Here is a 23,186-nt window from a genome sequence, read left to right on the forward strand (position 1 = left end):
CACAGGGTGACTTGGAAGTAAGTCCTTTATGGACAGATATCAAAGCTTAGCAGTGAGCTCAAATCTGAAGCAAAAATAGATGAACCAATTTGAACAATCCAAAATGTACTGAGCTTTATATTAGTACAGAGAATTTCTGGGAAGCTGATGTATCACTCAACATCAACAGCAAAAGAAAACAAGCATGAGAGAACCCTAGATGTATCAAATGCTGGATGCTTTTGAAATAACATCAACAAGAATTTCCTGTAATGTGTATTTCCACACCAAAAATGCACTTTTATTTCTAACATAAAATAAATTAATACAAGCAAAACCAAGGCATGTTTAACTGCTTATAAAATAATTTAACCAAGTGTTTGTTGTTTATGTCAAATAAAACTATTGCTATCATACTCCATTACAGGTAGATTAAGTAGGGAACCACTCTTATGACTATTGCTTCCTATGAAGCAACTTCTTATTGAGAGCTGACCATCTCTTTTTATTTAAACAGCAGCTTTCAAGAGGTTACCAAAAAAGCCTGCTTGGTCAAATGACTGTATTTTATTTAATCTTCTTTAATTAAAAAAATCTAATTAATTTTTGAGGATCAGGAGTATGATTTTTGCTTCTCTCCTCCCTTTTCAGGCTGTTAGTGTTCTTAATTGTGAAGATATCCACACTGTCTTGTCTCTGCAGTGAAAACTTTCATTTCAAATGATCGGTGACAAAGTACAGGATTAAGAATTACTTGTTTTATGACTGAACCCTGAGAAGGTTTTTAACCCTGAAAAGGCTTTTAATCCTGTTATTACTACTTATCAGGCATTGCTAATTCCATTTGACAGATCCCAGTTAAGTAAATATCTCTGAAGGATACTCAGTGTTGTGCCACTGATTGTGGCTGTATCATCTTTATTCCCCATTCATTTCATAAAACAGCTTTGTCTCCATCCCAAACCAGTTGTTAGTGACCCTCTGAACATCCTCACAGTCTTAGTCTACTCTATCATCCAAATTTTCCCCTTTCCTTGTCACTCCTGACACAACTTTGAACCTGCTTCAACTTTGAAAGCTGCTCCAAACCCCCATTTTTTTTCTTGAATGTACCTACTTGAACATTTTAAAGTTCTTGAAATGCTTCAAAGTCACACAGCAGCTCTGTCCCTAGCAAGCCTTGAGCTCACTGATTACTGAATTTAACATTAAGAATTCATGTTCCTTTGCAGAACATTTATGAAATACAACCATTAATGCTCCTCAACACAACTAAACTGCATGGATGAGGGGTTGGAGCTCTGGCAAGTATGGCTCTGCACTAAGTGTCTGGACCATTCCAAAAGATCTATTTTCCCTGCCTGTAAACCATCTTAGAAAGATTCAGCATTATGGTTAGGCATTTAATCTCATCTGTAATTTTGAATTTGTGTTGTATTTCAGGAGGCGCCATTTTCCAGAGGAAACCCCTGGGCTGCTGTTTGCCCTGACAGAAATGCACCCTTCCTACAGTGACACAGCCTGACCCCTGCACCCAGGGCTGCCTGCATTCCCCTCCACCCACCCCTGACCATGCCAAAGGGCTCATCTGTAACTATTTAACCCATTCACCACTTGGAAATAAGGACTTGGGAGTTAAAATGTTTTTTGCAGCAAAACAGGCAGCAGAGGTGCAACAGGAATGGTAACATTACTGTGAAGGCTACTTAGTCACGGGCTGAGAGGCTCTCACTTCTCTCTCAGTGAATGCAAGCAGTGGATTCAATTAAGCACAAGTACTCTGAGCACCCACAGAGCCCAATCTCCCATCACTCTGCAGCCAAGAAAGGCATTTCCAAAAGGCAGACTCACTGTGAATTCTTCTTCCCAGTATAGTATTTATATGATACAAATCTACCTTACACATAGCTCTGAAATTTTAATGGGTCACCCCTTGAAATTAATTCTCTTTTCAAGATTATGAGTAGATCCTTCTTGCTTTCACCTTGTCCTTGCAGATACAACAGCCAGCAGCTAAAGGTGGTGTCAAATGCGAAGTGGCTTTAGGAGCAAAACAGACACTGGCTTTATTTTATGTGAATTATCAAGAGCCCACAAACTAAGAGTAGAAATGGGAAGGGAATCTCTTAAATGCCAAGCTCTCCCCTCCCTGCACAACGGCTGAGATCTTTCTGATGAAACCTCCTTATAATTCTACTTTATGCTACACCAAAATTTACTTCTAATCTTTTTTTTTTTTTTCAAAACCACAGAGACTAGATGAACATTTTTATTTTTTAAAAGGCAGCTACTCCTGCTGATTACTTGCAGTACCAGAATACCTGGAAGTTGAACTTATGAGCTACAATTTGGTTTTCAAAATTGAGTAAAAGAGAAAGAAAGCGGCTAGGAGAGAACTCAGCTACTTTTCATATAAGAGAGACTGAAACTCTCCAGCACTGCAAAGTAGATAACAAATCATGACCCTGGGATAAGAATAATTGATCAGAACAAACAAAACCAAACAAATCCTTGGAGCACAGTCTTGCAAACACATGTGCCTTACCTGACTTCAGCAAGTAGAACTGAAGATGTGCCCAAAATTTTCCAGGAAGGGGACATAATTCATCACATTGTATATTGAGTTCTGAGCAACATCACATAAACCAAGATTTCCCTTGCTCATCTCTCTCCACTCAGGTATATGGGAGCAAGTAATAGTAAAAGGCTTTTCTTAGCATACACTTGGGTCTATTTACTACATCACAAGTACTAAAATGTTGACTGCAACTCCTGAATCTTCCCAAACTGCTAAAAAAGGAGTTGCTAACTGTGTATCAGACAGGTATTCTCAAGAATACATCAGTAGCTTTGTGCCCAAAAAGCTTTCAATGCTTTCAGGTATAATGATAAGAAAGTAAATTGAAAAAGGCATAAAGTGGAACCAGGATATGCTATTGTATGTGGAAATTATTATTACATGTTTTTTAACCTTTTCTCTTCTATCCATCTTTCATGAGTATTCTTAAAACATTTAAAGCAATTTTTAGCTGAGACCCTCAGCTAATACTGCTGTAAATGGGGATAAATGTGAAAATCTACTACCTTCAAAATTATGTGACTTTGTGGTTTCTTAGAGATTTTGCACATCAAGTCTTAAACCAAATGGAGAAAAACCCCACAGAAATTCCTTAATTATTTTATTAAGTATTTTCCAATTAATGAAAAACACCTGCAAGAATGTTTTGGTTTAGTGAGATATTAATTCTTGGTAATGATCACATTTATTTCCACTGACTGTGAAGAATTTGAGGCCCTGCTTACTCTAATATTCTACCTCAGCACTAATCCTCAGCACAAATCGCATTCTTCCACATCTGGCATCCTCTAAACCATTTTTTCATAAACCTTCTTCTAAAAGAATTCTTTCCAAAACACTTATTTACTGTTTGCAGCATGTTTCACAATTACAGGATTTGCTTTCAGGCTGAGGTCTGGAGCAGAGCACCCAGTCCAAGTTAGCTGCAGATGGCAGGCAGCTGTGAAAACAGAGACATCCATGCCCCAGCTGAACAGCAAACCTAGTGACAGTAGCTGGAGAGGCCCCCCGTGTGTCTTTAATCATTTCAAACACTACAGGCAGAGAAAAGCTGCTAAATTACAGAAAAATACTCCACTTTTTCCCTTTTGGTGCTCCACTGAAGCCTCCAGCATGGCTGATCCACACTGAATCCCCCCTGTGACTGCAGGGCAGCGTTTCAGTGACAGCACGAGCCTGTTCTGCTCCAGCTGGGCAGCAGCAGAAGCTTGTCCAGAGCTGCTGCAGGTCACTCTAAAGACCAGATTTTTTAGGTGGAAGAAAAGCAAAGCTGCTCTGTTCAGCCTGGAGAAGAGGAGACTGAGAGAAGACCTCACTGCAACTACAGCTTCTGTGTGAGGGGAAGAAGAGGGGCAGACATCGAACAGTTCTGTGCAGTGACAGGATGCAAGGGAACAGCCTAAAGTTGTGCCAGGGCAGGTTTAGGTGGGTATTAGAAGAAGGTTCTTCCTCCAGAGGCTGGTTGGGGACCAGAACACTATGGAAGGAAAGAAATTGTGGACTGTGGCTACAGGTATTGTTCACCATTACATGGATTCATCAGGATGAATGCCTTGTTCAAGGAAAGTGCCAACCAAACTCTAAAGCTACAGAGCAGATGCAGCTGGAAACAAAGAAGTCACCTGTATCTATAAATCTTTGGTATAGAAAAAAAAAATCTGTGCAACAAGCACTGGCACAGGTGAGAGTTCTACCTGTGATGCATAAAAATCATCAGATTCTTCCACAGAATCTCGGACCAATAACAGACAAATAAATACTCCAATCTGGAACAACTTCAGCACTCCCACTGAATACCCCAGAGAACGTGACAGTCTTTCCTACTTTTCACACTGAAAATATGAGCTATGACAAGACTAAGAAATTTCTGATTATGCCCAGAGGGAGACCTCCAGGCATTCAGGACATGCTTCAGCCGGTGAACTCCTGCTAATGACAGCGCTGAAGACATCGCACCTCGGCCTCAGAGGAGGCAGCCAGACATCGCCCCATGGCCTCCTCAGGCAGCCCAGCCCTGGCTGCATTCCTGTGCCAGCTCAGCAGGGACACACAGCTCTGTGGCCAGCACAGCGAGCTCAGAGCCCAGCACTCCATGGAACACAGAGCTGAGCCCCACTTGTGGCTCTCTGCAGGGGCTGAGGACATTTCTGCTGCAGAAACCAGCGGCAGCCACCCCGTGTCCCACACGGCCCGCCCGGCCCAGCGCGCACGCAATGGCTGCGCCTCAGCGCAGGCCCCGCCAAACCTGCTGATTCCTCAGCATTCTGCACAATCCCACCTCTCCTGGTGACACTGCCAGCCAATTAGCTGCATAATTGATTCTTCAAAAGCTTCAAGATGCTTTTCCATCTGGGCTTGCCTCTCACCATTTGTTCTGTCTCCTGTCTTACTGTACATTAGCCAGGGCCAAGTCCAGCTGCTCCCCAGTCAGATCATGTTGTAATAAGTTAGCTAAAACTACATTTTCTTCATGCAGGAAAAGCTCAATCTTTAATGTATATGTTACATTCTATAGAAATATTAGAAGTTAGATTAGCATTATTATCACTGTTTAAATTAGCATTATTATCACTGTGTTATATCTCTTGGTTGACAATACATTTACAGTTAGTTCATTGGTGAGTACATGGTATTTTGCACATTTATCAAACTTTTGTATTTTTAGTTAGTTTACATCTTTTTTCTACTGATTCTCATGGGACAGATCGTGTTGTTTATACAGGTGTGCTTGTTTTTCACCCTAGGAATAGATTGTTGTGCTAATGAATTCCCATTTTCAAGATGTTTTTGTATGGGAACTTGTAAGCTATTGTTAGCTTAGCTGAAGTAGCAGGGCCTAATCTATATTTTATAAGACTTTTCTTTCATAACATTCATAACCTGTCTGCAACAAAATCATTCACTAAGATTTCCACATGAAATATGTTTTTTCACTAACAACCATTAATACAAATAATATCAGCTATTCATGAGCAGAACTAAGTCAAATAAAGAATATTTTCATAGTTGCCCTGCAAATATTGTACTTTGCTCTTCAGGGATTAAATCACAACTTCTCCAGTTTCAGGGGCAGTGCTAAGTTTATACTGCATGATAACATGTATGCACACATATATATTATATATCCAAAGAGTTGATGCCCTTTTTTTCTAGAACATATGGAAAGCCCAGCACAAAAAATGGTCTTGCAGAGAAGAAATTAATAAGTGGCATAATAAATGAAATAATTTTAGAATTATTTTAAAGTAATTTTTATTCTAAAAATGTGGTCTCAATTCCTACTGTTGCTTTCACCAAAATTATGGAAAAATGCAGATATCCATTGATTTGTAAGTTCCTTTGACTTGTAAGAAATATTAGAACTAACTTTGGATTGCTGGAAGAAATTAAAATCAAAGCCTTGCATCCACATAGAGATAATTTGGTTGCCAAACTTGCTACCTTTCAACAGCTGCTGTTAAGGTAGCAAGTTTGGTTTTCATTCAAGGATTTAAAGTATTTGTTTCTATCTTCTGGTTCAGAGATCTGAAAAATTATAGAAATAGCTCCACTTCAGAAATTTACAATTAGTTTTCACCAAAACATCCAAAGGATCTATCAATGCAATAGCTTTCAAATGAATACCTGGCTTGGCATTTTCTCTACCACTATTCAGCATCCTTCAAAGTTCTGATAGACAATTTTTTTTCTGAGAGCCACTGAGATTATGTTGTTTTTAGTCACAGTGTAATATCTGCTCTCTTCCAGTCCAAACTGAGCAAACATTTTCTTGTCATCTGTGATTTCACTTACAATACTCCTGGGACTCAGAAACTTAAACTGAGATTGTCAGACCATTATTATACCCACTGTTACAGAAGATGAGCACCCCTTCCTGCCCTTTTTCCTTGCCAAAATCTTATTTACTTGAGGGAGATTCCTGCTGAAAAACAAGGTGTAGTTAAGATTATATGTTTTGTGTGCCAACACAACAACAGTGTAATCGCTATTTTTTCTTTTTTTTTTTCACCTTTCACAGAAAAGATAAATTCTCATTTGGGGAAGAAAATATCCAGAAGAACTGGGCACACAGTGTTAGACAGGAACAGTTGTTTGCTGTCCCAAGCTAGAAGTTCCATGATGGCAATCCAAACCTTCTGGCCTGTATTGAAGCTCCTCTGTGGCCAGGAGTAACAGAGCACATGGTGGAGAAAGCCACAGAAATCCTTCAGGGCTCTATTTGGGAGCAGAAAGAGGTGGGTTTTCCTGTGGTCTCTGCTGACCTGGGGGCGTGATGTCATTTGGCCCATTTTTATCTACAGCTGGAGACTCCTTACTCTGCTGACACTCAAAGTGCCCACAGTCAGGACAACAGGTACACCCCAGCCTTCCTGTGACAAGGCTCTGGAGTATTTCCAAATCAGGAGTCAATTTACTGCTCCACACAGGTGAACTGAACACACATTGTGTACAAAATCACATGGACAATCCACATTTCTAGGAGGTACTTTGCTCTTTGTTGGAAAAGGAGCAAAAACAAGGGTTGGTGTCAGCCTTTCTTGCCCACAGGAATCAGCTGTGGAAGATGCTCTATGGTAATGAAGAGGACGCTTACTCATTGACAGGCAAGTGATATGCAGGGTGGCAAACTACCACCCCAAACACTCATCATGCATTTCACTGCTGGGACTCATTATCCTGCTAATGTCTTTCTTACAGCAGCCATCTCTAAAACCAAAGAGAATTATTATATTTCAGATAATATAAACCACAGGAAACTGGCCTATAAGGCTTTCATAGGTGTGAATTTTAGAAGGTTAGAATATTCTTTAGTGACTTAGTGAGTTACAATTACACAGACCTCTTCCAAAAGCCTTTTATTTTCTTCTCACATCTTACAAATTTTCTATACAGATCACACATGTTAGAGGATGACAATTCCAAGGGAAGTTTTATGGGATTGTATTGCAAAGCAGCTTTGTTTCCTATTCCTTTCACTGACAGTATATCTGTAGTCTATTTAGATTGTGAGCTCTCACAGACAGGATTGCAGGCTACAATGTCTGATCTAGTTTGCAATACAACTGCTTTGCAAGTCTCCAGGAGTGCATAATGGCTCTGATCTCTTCTCTGCAGATTTTTTTTTTTTCTTTTGCAGGTCAATCTGTACTGGTACAAAATTTTCAGAGCCATTCAGCTGTGACTTGCTCCAGCTCTTGCCCCACAGAGCACTAAATTATGCAGGTACTGGGCACCACGAGCTACCTGAGCAATGCTTGGCAGTGGACAAAAAAAAAAAACTCTGCCCTTACACGATCCATGTTCCAAAAATCATCACCATTGCAAATGAGGTGGAAACAAAATAATAGATAATAACAGAATTATTATATTTGTAAACAATAAGAACTATATTCATTCTTAAAGGTACCAATTTTCTAAAGGTTGTGATTGACCTGCACAACGATTCTATCAGAGGAAGCTTTCAAACCTTTAGATTATGTTGTAATTAAGGGAGAGGGGAAGTAGCTGTTGATCAGTAGGAGACATGGAGACCTCAAAGCACAGACACCCCAATGTCATACACTACATTTTTCTGGTGTCAGTTACAATATGTTAATTTTATTTTTGCAGTAATCAAGCTGCCAGACATAGCAGAAAAAACAGAACACTGAAGCACCACTTTTCTTCTGTCTAGATTAATGCCACTGCATCACAGTAATGTGTTAGCACAATGGTTTCTGAACAACCACAAACAATCTACAAAGCTATTATATTTAATTGCTATTTAGATAGTTTATAAATCTACTGTAAACAATAGCAAGGATGCACTCATAATGCAGCTGTAAGATTAGTTACTAATGTCATGACATAAACCAGGCCATGAACTCAGACTATCAGCAATTCCATGGTAACTCTGATGTTTATGTCCTTGATTTCCAATAAATGCAGGGAAGCGTTGCCCTCTTTTGTTTCAACACACATTAATTATGTTGCCTTTCCAATGATATTGGATCATGATGCTCACTAATTCACACCCTGCCTCATCCAATGACAGCTTACCCAGGAGAGCAAACATAGTGTAATGTGCTATATAAATAAAATCATATATAATATCTGAACTACGACCTACGCAGAAAGCTGCTTCATAAATCTGCTGCATAGATCACAGCAAGACTGCCTTGCCCCCAAGCTGATGGTCTGGATCTGCTGCTTCTTGCCATGGAGCTGCCTGATCCAGCCAGCTCTGCTGGCTGCAGCACTGTGCAAAATGTCACTGAGGATTGGGCTGCTCAGCCCTTTGATCTTTGTCTAAGTGATGTGAAGAACAGACTTATCCAAAACCACTGCATGCTCAGGAATTCACACTCCTCCTTCCTCACACTTACTGATTGCTTCTGACTAATGAGCCAGCATGGAGCTTATAACAAAATCATAATCTGTCCTTACCATAAAATCTTTTAAAATGATCTCTGGTTATTTCAGGCTCATCTTACACTGATATCAAGCATTCAATTATGCCCAGACTGATCAATCCATAACAAGCTAAACTGAAAAATTTTCAACCTCGTTACTCCAGAAAGAAAAAAACCAATGTTGGGAGACTGAAAAATATCTAAGGGAATTGTAAGGGCTTGGTATCAGAGGAGGAATCTTCTGTTTTCTTTGACAAAATGTAAGAAAGTAGCATTACAACTGCAAGAACAAAAGTAAAAAGATACAGAATTGAAAATTCTGAGCTGTAAATTCATACTTACATTTTCTACTATTTTTAGGGCAGTGGGCAGCCCCTGAGAACTTTGTATGAAATACATAGAGCAGGCTGCCTCTGAGCATCTCCTACATGAGAAACCCCAGCAGAGTTGAACACAAAGGTTTGTACTTTCAACTGCTATTGCTGACCCAGCCCATCCTGCTGTATGGAACACGTGCCTTCATCTCCCCACTGCACACAGGGTTCAAGTTGTCTGTTGTCTTTATGATAGCCCAAAACTTTACTGGATGGCATCCACCTGTACAGACTCCACATAGCACATTCAATGCAAGAAAGAGTTTGTCTGAAAATATCTCATTAGGAATAAGACAAGGAGGAATTAGGAAATTTTGACAGGCTCTTAGAACATCTCTTTGGGACAGTTTAGCATCTGGGAAACAACACATGAAAAGAACTATTTGCTTCCCTTCCACACAAAACTTTTCCCTTCTATTTCTGTAAACGTGCTGTTACCTGCCATAAACAATGAAGGAATTCAATGCATTGTCTTCTCTTAGATATCAACAGTACACCTGACTTTTTAATCCTCATTCTCCAGGCCTTGGAGCTGCCAGTGGAGATACATTCCCCACAACTACACGTCGACAAGCAGTTCTTTGCATTTCACTGTCTGGTCCAGGCTGAGTCAACATGAAAGCCTAAGTCACTTTAACACAGTGCAGCCAAAGTTTAATCAACCCTGATTTTCAGCACAGAGTGGGGAAATCATAACCCCACTGTAGGGAAAAAGAAACATACAAGGACATTTATGGGCTGGTGATGATGGAATTTTATGTCTCTTTTTCAAAAGGGACTTGGCTAAAATAGAGAGAAATAGCCAGAAGCACTGAACATACCCAAAGCCATTCAACCTTGCAGAGGAGGAAAGTCACTATGACTTCCACTGACAGAAACCTCTCTTATTTCTGACGGATTTTATGTGCTGAATGAGGAAATAAATTTTAACATACAGCAAACAGAACCTATAAATGGAAGAGGTGGAGGAACCCTGCCACAGAGCAAGAGTTCAGTGGAGTTTGTGTCAAGTTGATTTTACCACTTCAGCCTGTTCCTAGCAAAAACTCTGTAGCCACGGGTACCATCAGAGAAACTCCAAAGTCTTCTGCCAAACACTTTACAAAAGGCAAGTCCTGTTTACAATTGATTAGAACAACCTCTACCACAGAACCTGAACCAGAAAGGCATTAAAAACCTTCAAAGTCTTCTGTTTTCACATTTTGATGCCTTCCTCTTTGGAATCTTCCTTTTTCAAGGTGTTAAAGAGCATAGAATATAGCTGCTTTCCTGGGGTTTTTTTACTCTTTTTTTCTATTTGCCAGATAAAACTGTTTTTTACACTATATTACCAAAAGATAGATATGACAAATTTTCCATCCCATTCTGGGGTACGCTACATGATTATATGGTCCAGGTAAGCATTCAGTGGTTTTGGGCAGGATTTTGGAGTTATATAGAAATACAGTCCATAATAAAACCCAATCTTTCCCAACTCTTAGTTTAGCTAAGGATTCCATCAAATTTCAACCTCTGCTTCACAGTTTTAGTGGGTGGCTATTTCTAAAGAACTTTAGACTTCTGAAATAAAATTTTCATGTTTCTGCATTACAGAAAGCCACACATTTTTCACACAAGAAGCACAGAAGCCCTATTTTATGAGCCATTGGACTTGCAGTTAATATTAGCTAACAGATGGAAGTGTGAATATTCAGATATGCTTTGTTACACACAGACATGTTGAACAACATGATGAGAGGTGCATATTGCTGTTTTCATTGCTCCCTGCAGGCTGCTGCATGGAAAAGTCCTTAGGACTGCTCCTATCAAACATATATGTCTATACTTGTTTCTGTGTCTTTGTGGGACTGTATGTAAAGAAATATACATATATACATACACATATATATGCACATGCACACAAGTAAGCACGTGAAAAAAATAATTTGAGTTTTAGCACAGTGATATATCAAATTTCCAATATATTTGCTTCTGGATTAAAAAAATCGCAATACTTGTGTGCAGGGCTTCCATATTGACTCAAATATTAGCTGCATGCTAGATCAGTGATAACAAAATAAGAACCAGCAAGAGGAAACATCTTTTATCTCCTCTCTTGATTTATTCACTATAAAGCTGCTGGGCCTTTTACTGTTTCACATGAAAAACAGTGGTAGAGGAATAATGCCCCTATAAAACATACGATTTTCTCATTATTTCTTCACCTCTTTCAGATACAGCCAAGTGGCTATTCCCACAAAGGGCCAGCAATTTCTAACCCTTAATACCCATCATTTTAAGCTGCCTTTGATACTAGAACACATTCATTGTATTTCACCAATCAAATTGATGAAGGAACTTCTTTGCTCAACTTAGCCTTGCTCCATTTATATTGTTCCATTTATAATGTTGTAGTGGTCCCTAGAGCTCACAAAAATTTTATTGAATATATCCAGCCTTCATAAGTAAAACTGTATTTTTTCCTGTTTTGCCAAACTGCCTGTGTTTTCTGGCTGCATTCTCCATTCCCCTTCTGAGATGGGAAGCTTTCAGATTGAGTAACACTTTTTGGAACTAGAGACCATGCATTAAATGCTCCTCCAATCCATATTTAAGCAGAGTAAGCACCCAGAAATTCATAATGGAAATTCACAGTTCAGTAGAATACCTTCAGAGAAATTCATGCTATTTTTTTTTCCTTGAAGAATAGTTTGAAACAAATAATTTAAATTAAAAGGCAAAAAACATATAGATTTTACAATGATAGTTTGACAAATCCAAGAGAAAAATGCAATGTGTAGCAGCAGCTTAGTAGGAAGAAAGTTTAACTAAGTCTCTTAGGCAACTCCAGTTCTTCTGTGGACTCACCTGGGTGGGCAATGCCCAACCACGGTTCCCTTCCTTCAGAGAAACATCCCCAGCAGGACAAAGGACCTCCAAATGTGCTTTGAACTACACAAGTTTGGTAATTGAGCCCCTCTTGCATTTTCAATGAGGTATCATACCTGAGGTTAATGCCACATTGAAGTGTTCTTGTTTATTTCTAGTTTTCAGAATAAATTCCAGCAGACTGTTTTGCTCTCAGTTTCACTGCCTTTTGCCTCATTAGCATAGTCATTACAAGGAAAGATGAAATAAAGCCTTGACATTTCCATATGTAATTTTTAGTTACTCATCTAAAATACAGTAAGTCAAAAGAGCAGAAGACTTTGCAGATAAAAAAAAGCAGAAGAAATATATTTATTTAGGACATACTTCATTAGCATTAATTAAGCTTTTACTTCATTTGCATATGCAAGTGTTCTTGCCAGGAGGGGGTGCCAAGAACCCACAGCACTAATTATGCAAAAAAGAAAACACATGGCAAATATTTTACAGAAAGATAAATTACCATGTTTTATAGCAGTTTTACATTACCTTGATAGACCAAACAGTAAATGGAGCTTTCAGCAAGTAATGGCTGTTAAAGCATGTGTTGAGCAAGGTAACTGCCCAAGAACAATCCTGCTAGTTCCTCATTTGCTAAAATTAGTCCAGTGTTTATCTGAGCACACAGAAAATAATACATCAAAGAACATTGCTGCTGCACTATTTGTCTTATCTAAAACAATCTTTGAAAGCCATTAGGAAAAAAAGGCTAAACTTTTGACAAAAGCAATTGTAAGGTAATGTCATGTTAATGCAGTCTGAGAAGTATTTGCATTTTTGTGGGGCAGTAGGTATTGGTGGGGGGCTGAAGGGAAATTGAAGGCCTCAATATGACAAAAGGATGACTGATCACAGAGCAAAAGGGCAGAGAGTTCTTGAAATGGTGTATTTATTAACAGCAATTAAAGCAGATTTTGCTCTGGTTTATTTCTGGTTTTTAGGTAGTTCCAATACAAGGTGAAGTACTGTTTCACTGGATCTTTTTCATTCTTTATGTAAAAGCTTCAGCTTCTAAATCTATTATTTGTGAGTAATGGGTTTTTCAGTTGGTTTTTTGGAAGATGTGGGTAATTTATGGATTTCTAATATTTAAATTACTTTCTAAAAATTGATGAGAACATCCTGAATCCACAATTCAGCTACAGTCACCAAATTGTTCTTAGTGTATACAGCCTAATGGGTAATTTGACTCAATGAGGGTCTAAATTAAAACAAAGCATTGTAAAAGCTCATCTTCAGTCCTACCATTTGATAGTGTTATATTTTGTTGGTAGCATTAATCTTTGTCAAAGCTTCTAAAAATATTTTTCTTTAGTATTCTGGATAGTTCTAATATTTTCTTGATTTCTGTTTAGTTAAAAAATGTATTAATTTATGCATAGACATTCATCTGTATGTCAATAGATCATTATTTATACTGATCCATCCAAATATGTAACTCAAACTCCCCTCAGAATCACTTAACATATCAAAAGAAAAACAAGCTTACTGCAATAAATAACACAAAACATCTATTATAAATACAAAGGCAAAGTGATTTGCATGGATGTATGTTCATAGAATAAAGTGAAATAAGGTATTTTATACAACATAAACAACACATACCACCACCAAGGCAGGAAAAAAAACCCTTATACATAACTTTTAAGGAAAAGCTATTTCAAACTGAACAGCTTCTAACCATGCTTCACTGGGAGCTAGTTGAAGTAGCCCACACAATAATTAGTCAGAACTATTTGTATGACATGGAGCACTGCAGAAGAACACAAGAGTGTTAACAGATACTTAAATACAGCACTGCAAACACTGGAGGCATCTCCAGCCTGAACTCCAGGCTCCTACTGCAATACATCCCCACAGACAGATCCAGAGCTGTCTCCTCTGTGTCAGACACCAGCCAGGTCCAGCACAAACACATGAAAACCTTTGCTACAAACTGCTGGAGAAAATAAGGCTCAAGAAGGGAGAACTCTGGATAAAAACCTGGGTATTTCAACAACAGAGGCCCTTTAAAAACCCCAAAGCATTCTTCTTCTCAGTAAAGCCTTCCCACCAGGTATAGGATAGCTCTTTCTCAGACACAAACAGTGAGGTCTTTAATCAATAAACTGGAGGCAGAAAAATGTTGATGAAACAAATTAGATCTCTAGTTGGGTTTGTCTTTCCTGGAATTACTTGATGCTGCAGTGATGGATTCTATGGAGGTGAGATAAAAAGATAATCAACTAATAACTTGCACAACTTTAATCAAACATGAGTAATGTTTGGCAAATAGATGAACAGCTCCCTAACATACTATGACACAGAAATGGTATTTTAGATCTGGCACAGTTCTAACACAGTTAAAAGGCAGCATTTTAAAGAGTGCGACCTTGAAAAAAGTTCTGATTTTAAGAACTATGTGACCTTAAGATACATTAATTCATTAGATAAAAGTTTCTTCTCCCCAGTGGCAAACATTTTCAATTTCACCACCAAAATGTCATGAGTCAAGCAGCAGATGTTTCTCTGAGCTTTCCTCTTAATCACTAGAAACCTTCTACTCTAGGGAAATAGCAAGGAACTGAAGTAACTTGCAACCACTGTGGTAGCTGGCAAACAATGGTACTGTGGCTCAGTCACCTGGCCTCTGACAGAAAACTAACTCTGTTCTTCACTAGCCACATGGGGCATGCTCTGGGGCCCATTACACAGCCCCAGAAATTATCCCTAACAGTAAACTGAGACTGATGCATGCTTTCCACAAGGATGTAAAACACTGGATATACTTGATTTCACTGCAGCCATATTCCATCTGTGCAATAAGCAGTTTGTGGCTTCATACATGTTTTCCTTCCTGTTTTTTTTTCCCTTCAAATCCTTACATTATCTGTTTGAACATCTTGCCAATTCCTCCTCATTGGAACACTTTAAGATAACCATGTAGGCTGCACTGGTACTTAGATCTGCAGGACTGTGGACTGGAAACATCTTATTTTACACTATAGCCTATCAAAAATAGTTGATTCAAGTCCATGTGTTATCCTCCTATAATTTGGATTTAATCCAAGACTTTCCAAATAGTTTTAGTGTAAAGTTGGGATCTCTGGCTCAGTCAGACATACCTGCACCTCATGTTTCACATTTTGTGCTACTTTTGCTAACCAGTCCTGGCTATAGTATTGCTGTTCATTTCTGCACCACAGATGAAGGGGGACATTCCTCCTCACTTTAGAGAAGCACATACACTCTATCTCTGTGATGGCACACAGCAAATGTCATGGGCCCTTCTACAGCAAATTTTTGTTTATAAAATTAATCTCTTCTCCAAATGTTCTCCACTTGTTCCTCAGTTGTAAAGAACGGCTCTTGGAGATTATTACTCAGGTTAATACACTATGATTATTTTATATAGAGTAAGTATTTAATTGCTTGTTTTACTCATGAATTATCACTATTTCCTCAGAAAAGAGATGCAAATTTTGTTCAGGAAGGTAAACCATTCGTAGTGTATTTGGCAGCATGGGTCTATGAGACTGCAGCTTTGTTTGCACCAGGTACCTTCCATTGATAGCTACTGATGGATTTTCATCATTAGATCTCTCCCTTTATGCCTTCCTCTGTGCCCTGTTTCACTGCTATTTGCCTCCTGTACTATTTTACTAAAACCCACTAATCCAGTGTTTGTTCCAATGACAAATTTTATAACAGAACCATTGTGGCAATGTGTCCTCAGCCACACATCTTTCCTCTGCCTAAACTGTTCTGCTGGACTGGACTCTCTGTCCTGTTTCTGCTCAAGGCAGATGTTCCTTTGGACAGCAGCAACAACCATTACTCACAACAGTCTTTATTCATTCATGCTCCTTCTACATTTTTGGCTTGCTGCTGAAGTGGGAGGGCAATGCAGCAAGGCACTTCTGTCACTTTGGAAACCTCCTTCTGCCACATGAACAGCTTCAAGAGGACATCCTTCTAATTGGCATTCCTAAAGTCACCTTCAGTGGACTGTTCCTGCAGGTGTACATCTCTATGGCAACACTCGGTGCCATTCAGAGTGCACAGAAGATTTTGTGTTCAAAGTTATTATTTCCTAATTCTGCAGACCATATGGCACCATAAAACCCACAGTAAAGCAGATATTTTTAAAGCATGACATTAACTTTACTAGGGACATTAACAAAGATGAGTAATGTTATCCTCGCTCAAGTATGAATTATGCCAATGTTTTCAAATTTGGATGATTAAGGTTGTCCTAAATCACCTATTTTTTTGCAGTTCTGAGATGTAATAGGAGTCCACTTGTGCCTGTATCTGAAAGTATTCATACATATTTTCAGAATGACATTTTAAGCAAAACCACGTAAAGATAGCATTATTCTGATTTATTTTTCTGAGGTTTATGATTGGTAAATCTGACCCTGTTCCTATGAGACATCTCACAAAAAGAAAAAAATATTTTCTCAGTAATCACTGCATTTCATTTTAGTTCTACTTCAGATTACTGGTTCTCTGATCAGTACAGACAAATGTGCAGATCCTCTGTCCAGTACAGAGGAATATTACAAACTGAAATTTAATCAAAGTATTTCTTAAATCTGTTCAATTTTGCAAATGCTTCTCCTTTCTACTACAACCTACATGGTTTGCCACATTCCATAATGCTGCCTGGTAAATAACCCATGTATTTATTTCCACTAATCCTGTTGCCAAGGTCTCATTATTAAGAAATTAATGTGGTTAATTATTAAAACATACCAAGCATGTTCCAATTACTTTTTCTCACCTGCCTCCACTTCCTTAATGCAAAACATTCCAACCAGAAACATTTTTTACTTTCCAATCATCTTGATGAATGATATAAAGCAACAGGGTATATTCTCGAGACATTCAGCTTACAGCCTCTCTGAATGAACAAGCTGGATGTGCAAGGAGGCCCTGGGATCATGCCTGGGGGCATTAATGAGCTTATTAGAACACTGTAGCAAGGATTATCCGAATTTCTTATGCAGAACTGAAGATTTAATCAGTCTCTTGCCTTCAACTACCAATACAGGTCAGCTTAAAATCATTGCTGTTCTGAAACCACAATTTTTTTTCTTCTTATATTGACATTGGTTATGATGACCATGGATGATTAATGGTCATTAAAAATGGTAAAATTTCTGGAAAAAATATTGTACATGAAACATAGCATCTTGTTTAATTATTATGAATTCAATGCAGCAAAGTTGACCTTGGCAGTAATTTTCATACTGAAATAAAAACACCACTTTTCACGAGTCCATCCCATCACATTTGAACGCTAAGCTTTTGCTTTTGCCCATAGTTTTCATTGATATTGCACTTAAAAGAAAACTGCCTTTCACCTTTAATGTTCCTTCCTACACAGCAGTAGCCATAAAGATGGTTATCCTGAAAATCACCTGAGTGCACATTTAGATGAAGGTGTGACTCTTTTATTAAAAACATATTTTTAATAAAAAATAAACAAACAAATAGAGTTCTCCTAAAAGCTGTAGTAGGAACATACTAGCATAGTGCAGAAATACATGACACAACTTATTTTAAAGCTTTCAGTTTTGTTTTACCTCAGTCTGTCTGGAGTCCATACATTTTTAATGACTGTGCTTACCAGTTGCTGTCCATGAATACCCCAGGCTGCATACTGTAAAACTGAATCCTCTACTTCTGGAGGGTTTAACTCCCAAACTTCCCTTGAAAAAAGGGAAACATTTTTACTTGAACACACTGGCATCACCTCATGCATAGAGGCACTGACAATGACACAGTATGGAAAAAACAATGTGACCTACCTTGTGTGTATGTTATAAATCACATATGAAGCTGTATAAGAATAATGAAAAACCTGTTAAAAAAAAAAGAAAAAAAGAATTACAAGACAAAATACAAGATTAAATACAAACTACCATGAGGGCAGTCAGACTCTTCAACCCTGGTAAACACTGACACCTTTATTACTGAAAGAAGGTTCTACTGAATTAATTATAACCAATAGACCTGAACCAGGTTTTGAAAGCTGTAGGAAGGACACACATACTCACCTGTTAATTTAACCAGCCACTGTAACAGTACAACTGCACAGAAAATGTCCCAGTTAGAAAAATCTGCATTCTCATTTAAAAAAACCCAACAATATAAACAACCTCCCCCCTCCAAAAAAAAAAAAAAACCCAAACCAAAAAACCCACTGAGAATATCCATTAGAGAAAAAAACCTTTTTTTTTTCCCTTCATCAAGCTGTGTCAAAATGATTGCACAGGCATCACAGTTATTCTACTTGAAATGCAGACCAATACAGACTCATATGGTATTTTTCTGACCACCTGCTATGAACAGCCTGAAGGACCTCCCAGGTATGGCTCACAGAACAGAAAATCTCTGTACTTAGTGGGGCTCTGTTTGCTGTGGCTTTCATTAAATAAGTTTTGGTCTGATTTTGGCCGACTTTCTTTGTTTTTCAGGAAAAGTTTGTTGAATTTTTTTGATATTTTGGGTAAAAGAAAGAACTATGAGACCTAACTTTCTCATTCAACAGCAAGTTATCAGTGACTTCTGGAATCAAAACCTGTAGGATTCTCTGAGCAGAACAGAAGAGCACTTACAGCGTGTAATGTGATGGACCACCACACCACAGAGCTCAAATCAAAGCAAACAATTGCACATTCTCTCTAGTCAAACATTAGTCTATACACTAATGTTTGAATAGCATGTTGTGAAAATGTTGTGAAAATGTTGTGAATAGCAAACATTTTGCTCTCTTCCAGGATTGAGTGATTGGTTTTCACCTAGCTCATTTTTTACCTCTATGTCTTGTATCATGAAAGTATCATAATTCCATAGTATTAGTTTTAATATGATTTGAAATTGCTTCATGGTCTTGGAATATGAAATATATTTGCCACTAATTATTAGTGAACTAAGCAAAAATCTTTCTAATGGAAACTTCTGTCAGAAAAAAAATGTTAGATAACATCCTCTAGACTTACTGCAGCTCCATGTCTACAGTTACAGCATCTCTGCTTGCCACATGGAGGATTTCTTTCTGGACAGGCTAATCCCAGTTAGATGGGGACAGCTACAGTTGTAAAGCCAAAACCTTTACTTGGCTACGTGTGTTGGGAGCTCCTCAGGGTAAATTTTCTGCTCTGGGAACCTTTCAGTGTCTCCTTCAAAGAGAGCAGGCAAAGGGGGATCCTACATGGACAGAGCCATTGGAATTTGTCACTATGGCACATGAGAGATTTTCAGAGGTTGCTATTCTCCCTGGAGGCCATTCAATAACAGAGCCATCTGAAACATCCTTCCACTGACCCCCTTCTCATCATTAGTTCCATGCCAACATGTGCCAAGAATTTAGCATGCCCTAAATCTTTGCTGGCTGATGCAGCAAGAATCCCACAAAGGTTTCTAAGATTAGTAACCCTACTTTGTGCAACAGCTGAATATCCCTTGTATAAAATTTCCCTTTGAGACAAAAATAATTTCCATTTTCCAAGTCTATTGTGTTTAACATCAGAACTGTTGCTTCAGTAAGAATCATACAAATATTAATTATAAGTTTGCCTCAAACATTTTTATATTTTATATTACAGCTTAAGAGAAACTGTTTTGTCATGCAAGGTACCAGCCTCTTCTGAGAAGCAGAGACAAATGGTTAAATCATGGTGGTTTCTGCACAGGGTGTGCACTGCCAGAGATTACCCAGAGGGGCACTTGCCAGCAGCCAGTTACAAAGAAGAGAAATGGATCTCTTGCCCTTGTGGGAAAAGGGAAAATTGTATCAAAGATAATGTGTGGAGGGTTGATAAATATTTTGAATAGGAATATTTTAAAAGTAAATTATTAGACAGACTATATTTCAACAAGAAATGCTAAACTAATAAGTCATTTTGGCAGCTTAAACAGAAAATATACTGTAACAACAAGAACAACACTTCATGTATCATGTGGAAACTCTGCTCCTGCCTTGTGTAACATTTCTGTCTAAACATTTATGCAGCAACATTAATATCTGTTGAAAAAAGTGGAAAGAGCTCCACTTCTAGTGGAGACCAACACTACAGTGAGGTCACTTTCAGACAGGATGCTGACATTTTTTCTCGATTTACTCATATTAGTGTTAGTTCTTAACAGGAACATCATGCATAAATGACAAATACCAAGCTTCCTAATTCATCCTGCTTGCAAGAGCCACACACTGAAACACAATCAATGTCAACGTGAAATCAACAAAAATGGATGTAGAAAATATTTCTTTTCCTAGTCTGGCTCTTATAGCATGTCCTTAGGAAGCTCTTGTAGTTTTGTACAAAGGCTCAACCTGCTTGGTTTCCTCTTGCACAAAGGTGGGACACAGCCCTTCCCTAACACCATCACACATCTGGCAACACAGGGAGGAGTAGCAGCAATCCTCTCAACACCAGGATCAAACCTCCCACACAGCCACCAGTTGTGTCCTCTGTGGAAGAGGTTTGGGGAATTTGGGGAATTATGCCCTGCAACTTCTGAACTGTAGGATGTGCACTAAGCAGAAAAAAAACCCCACCAACCTGGTAATTTATTACAATAACCGCACAAAAGCTTAGGCACTGATCCCTCTCCCAGTGAATTTACAGTGAAGGCTGGCTACTGTGTGCAAGTCAAACCCAAAGTGCAACCATTCATATTCCAAAATGTTTTCAGACATTTCTTGTACTCCACATTTTCTAACTGAGGTCCTATCAAAAGACCGACTAAAGACTAATATTTAAACATGGACATTGAATTTCTCCAACTGGCCAAAATAAGAGATGTGAAACTGAGGAAAAGGGTTTGGTTGCAGTGAAAAATACTCATCTTCCACATACAGAGAGAATTAGTTAATGACTATGGACATACGAAACATCTCTAAGAAAAAATCAATGTAGGAGAGAAAAGCCTTTTAAAATTTTAAATGAATTATAGCAATTTCTGCAGTGTCATATCAGCTGAGGAAAACAAAAAGAGGAAAATGGCCTGGTATAATTTATTAAAATAATTATAAATGTTAAGTTTGGGTACTGTAAGGAGCCTTAACTTCAGATGTGGCATGTATGCTTGCTAGGGTTCAGGCCTTTCTGGCAAGTAAATCATTTGCATGCTTCTATTATGATAAGCTGGAAAATGTTCCCTGCAATGTTAAAAACTGTGAAAATGGCTTTTTCGATCAGACAGACAGTATACCTCCCCCTCAGTGCAATTTATTTAATTTTTCTTTTGCTACAGAATGCAGTCAGTAACAACCATTGCATATTAAATATTTCTTCTGAATTCATTCTTTTAAAGTGATGACAAGCTTTCATCTGGTGCTGCTCAACACTGAAAAAGTTAGATGCGTTTGTGTATGAAAAAAATGAAATTACAGAACTCCGCTACAAAGGACCTAAAAGAAAAAGGTGCCAAAAGTATTTCAAGACAAATTGCTCCAGTCAAAATGTATTGAAATAACAATCTATTACTCAGCTAACAGCCAACAATAAAAAACGCACTTATCAATCATGATCTGAACTTTTAGATGACACATTTAGATGAAAGTGTGATTCTTTCAACAATTGACTTCTGAAGTTTCATTTGTCCTTTATTCTCTACCTTTCAAGGAATAAATTTTTCTTTCTGTGGTTCTAAAAGTGAAATAATTCCATGGAACTCAGTGCAGAGCCCAACAAGATGCAAGAAAACTGCCTTACACACTCTGCCAAGTACACTCCACAAATTCCGCAAAACGTTCCAGAAAAGATCCAGTTCACTGTCCCTGGGTAATTTGGAAAACATTTCTCAGCAGAATGGTGTTTTTGCTAAAAAGCTGCCAAGAAAAGCTCAGTAGCAGTATTTTTATGGTGTGATGAGAGCTCTCAGCTCCAGGGAAATGGAAGAGAGCTGATGACATTAGAACCTCGCAGTGCTATAATCCCAAAATGCTTGGGCATGCCAAACACCTTGGTGCATCCTTTATCCATTTCCTGTATTATAAACCAATTACATTCGTTCATGTGTTAGTTATTTAGAGCAGTAATGATGCCTTCTTGCTGGCACAGCTTTTTGCAAGGTAGTGGAGTGTCTGTCCTGTATTTTTGTTTTCACCCAAACAGACACCTGCAATCTGAACTCCTCACTGCAGCTCTCAGTGCTGCTACACTGTAAATTCCCCTTTCAGGTTCCAATAAGGCATCCCACAGGGCATTAAAGCACTCAGTCTCTGCAAGAATTATAAAAGCTGAGAGGATATGAAATACATTGAAAATTTCAGCACCTGCAGTAATACTTTCAGTTATTCCAAAGCTTAACAGCCAAATGGTGTCCATGTCTTGCACACAGCATGGATATCCATCTATTTGTATTGAACATAGCAAATAGAACACACTATTTAAAAGCCATACCCTTCCCATTAGTGAAGAAAAAAAAAGCAGCAGAGACTCATTAAATTACTGAAATTGCAGTGTTTGCCATCATTCCCATCCCACTTATCTCCAAACACATACCCTGATTTGAAAAGAAAGGCAGCTTCTCAGATAAGGTTCAAAACCATGCAGGTCTTTCTGATTCGAGAGTGAGATATCAGATCTTTTATGGGTTAATTTACACTTCTGATCCCATGAAAAATAAAATCTAGTATTTTATGAGACTACTAATGTGAATGAAAAACGACTATATTCTTGTTCTATGAGTTGAAGAATTTAATCAGTTTTGGACACAGAATAATCAACCTTAGCTGGGTAAAGTCTAAACTCCTGCAATATATGGATGCCTCTCAAACAGTATTACTCATAAAAAAAGAAAGATCAAAAACTGCTTTTATTGCTTCACAGGCACAAGTTAATTATTAGGAAGTTCAAAGCTATGAGAGAACCTGACCTGGAAAAGGTTTTCTGTGCCTGAAACCTTTTCTATTTTTTCCAGCTACATCAGTTGGCCTAATAAAAGATATTACCTCTTCCC

The 23,186-nt window shown here is 38.3% G+C and overlaps 1 protein-coding gene across 2 annotated transcripts in view; it reads right to left on the bottom strand.

The window, feature by feature from the left end:
* The window catches only part of DPP10 (dipeptidyl peptidase like 10), a 438,506-nt gene that overhangs the window by 43,406 nt on the left and 371,914 nt on the right, over nucleotides 1-23,186 (bottom strand). For both annotated transcript variants that reach the window (XM_066553089.1, XM_066553088.1), the window contains exons 6-7: nucleotides 18,026-18,078; nucleotides 17,845-17,926 (exon numbers count right to left, since the gene is read on the bottom strand). In XM_066553089.1, coding sequence (XP_066409186.1) covers nucleotides 17,845-17,926; nucleotides 18,026-18,078 — 135 coding nt within the window. The remainder of the gene's footprint in view (nucleotides 1-17,844; nucleotides 17,927-18,025; nucleotides 18,079-23,186) is intronic.

The sequence above is a fragment of the Molothrus aeneus genome, chromosome 7 (assembly GCF_037042795.1).
Source record: "Molothrus aeneus isolate 106 chromosome 7, BPBGC_Maene_1.0, whole genome shotgun sequence".
Taxonomy (NCBI): Eukaryota; Metazoa; Chordata; class Aves; order Passeriformes; family Icteridae; genus Molothrus; species Molothrus aeneus.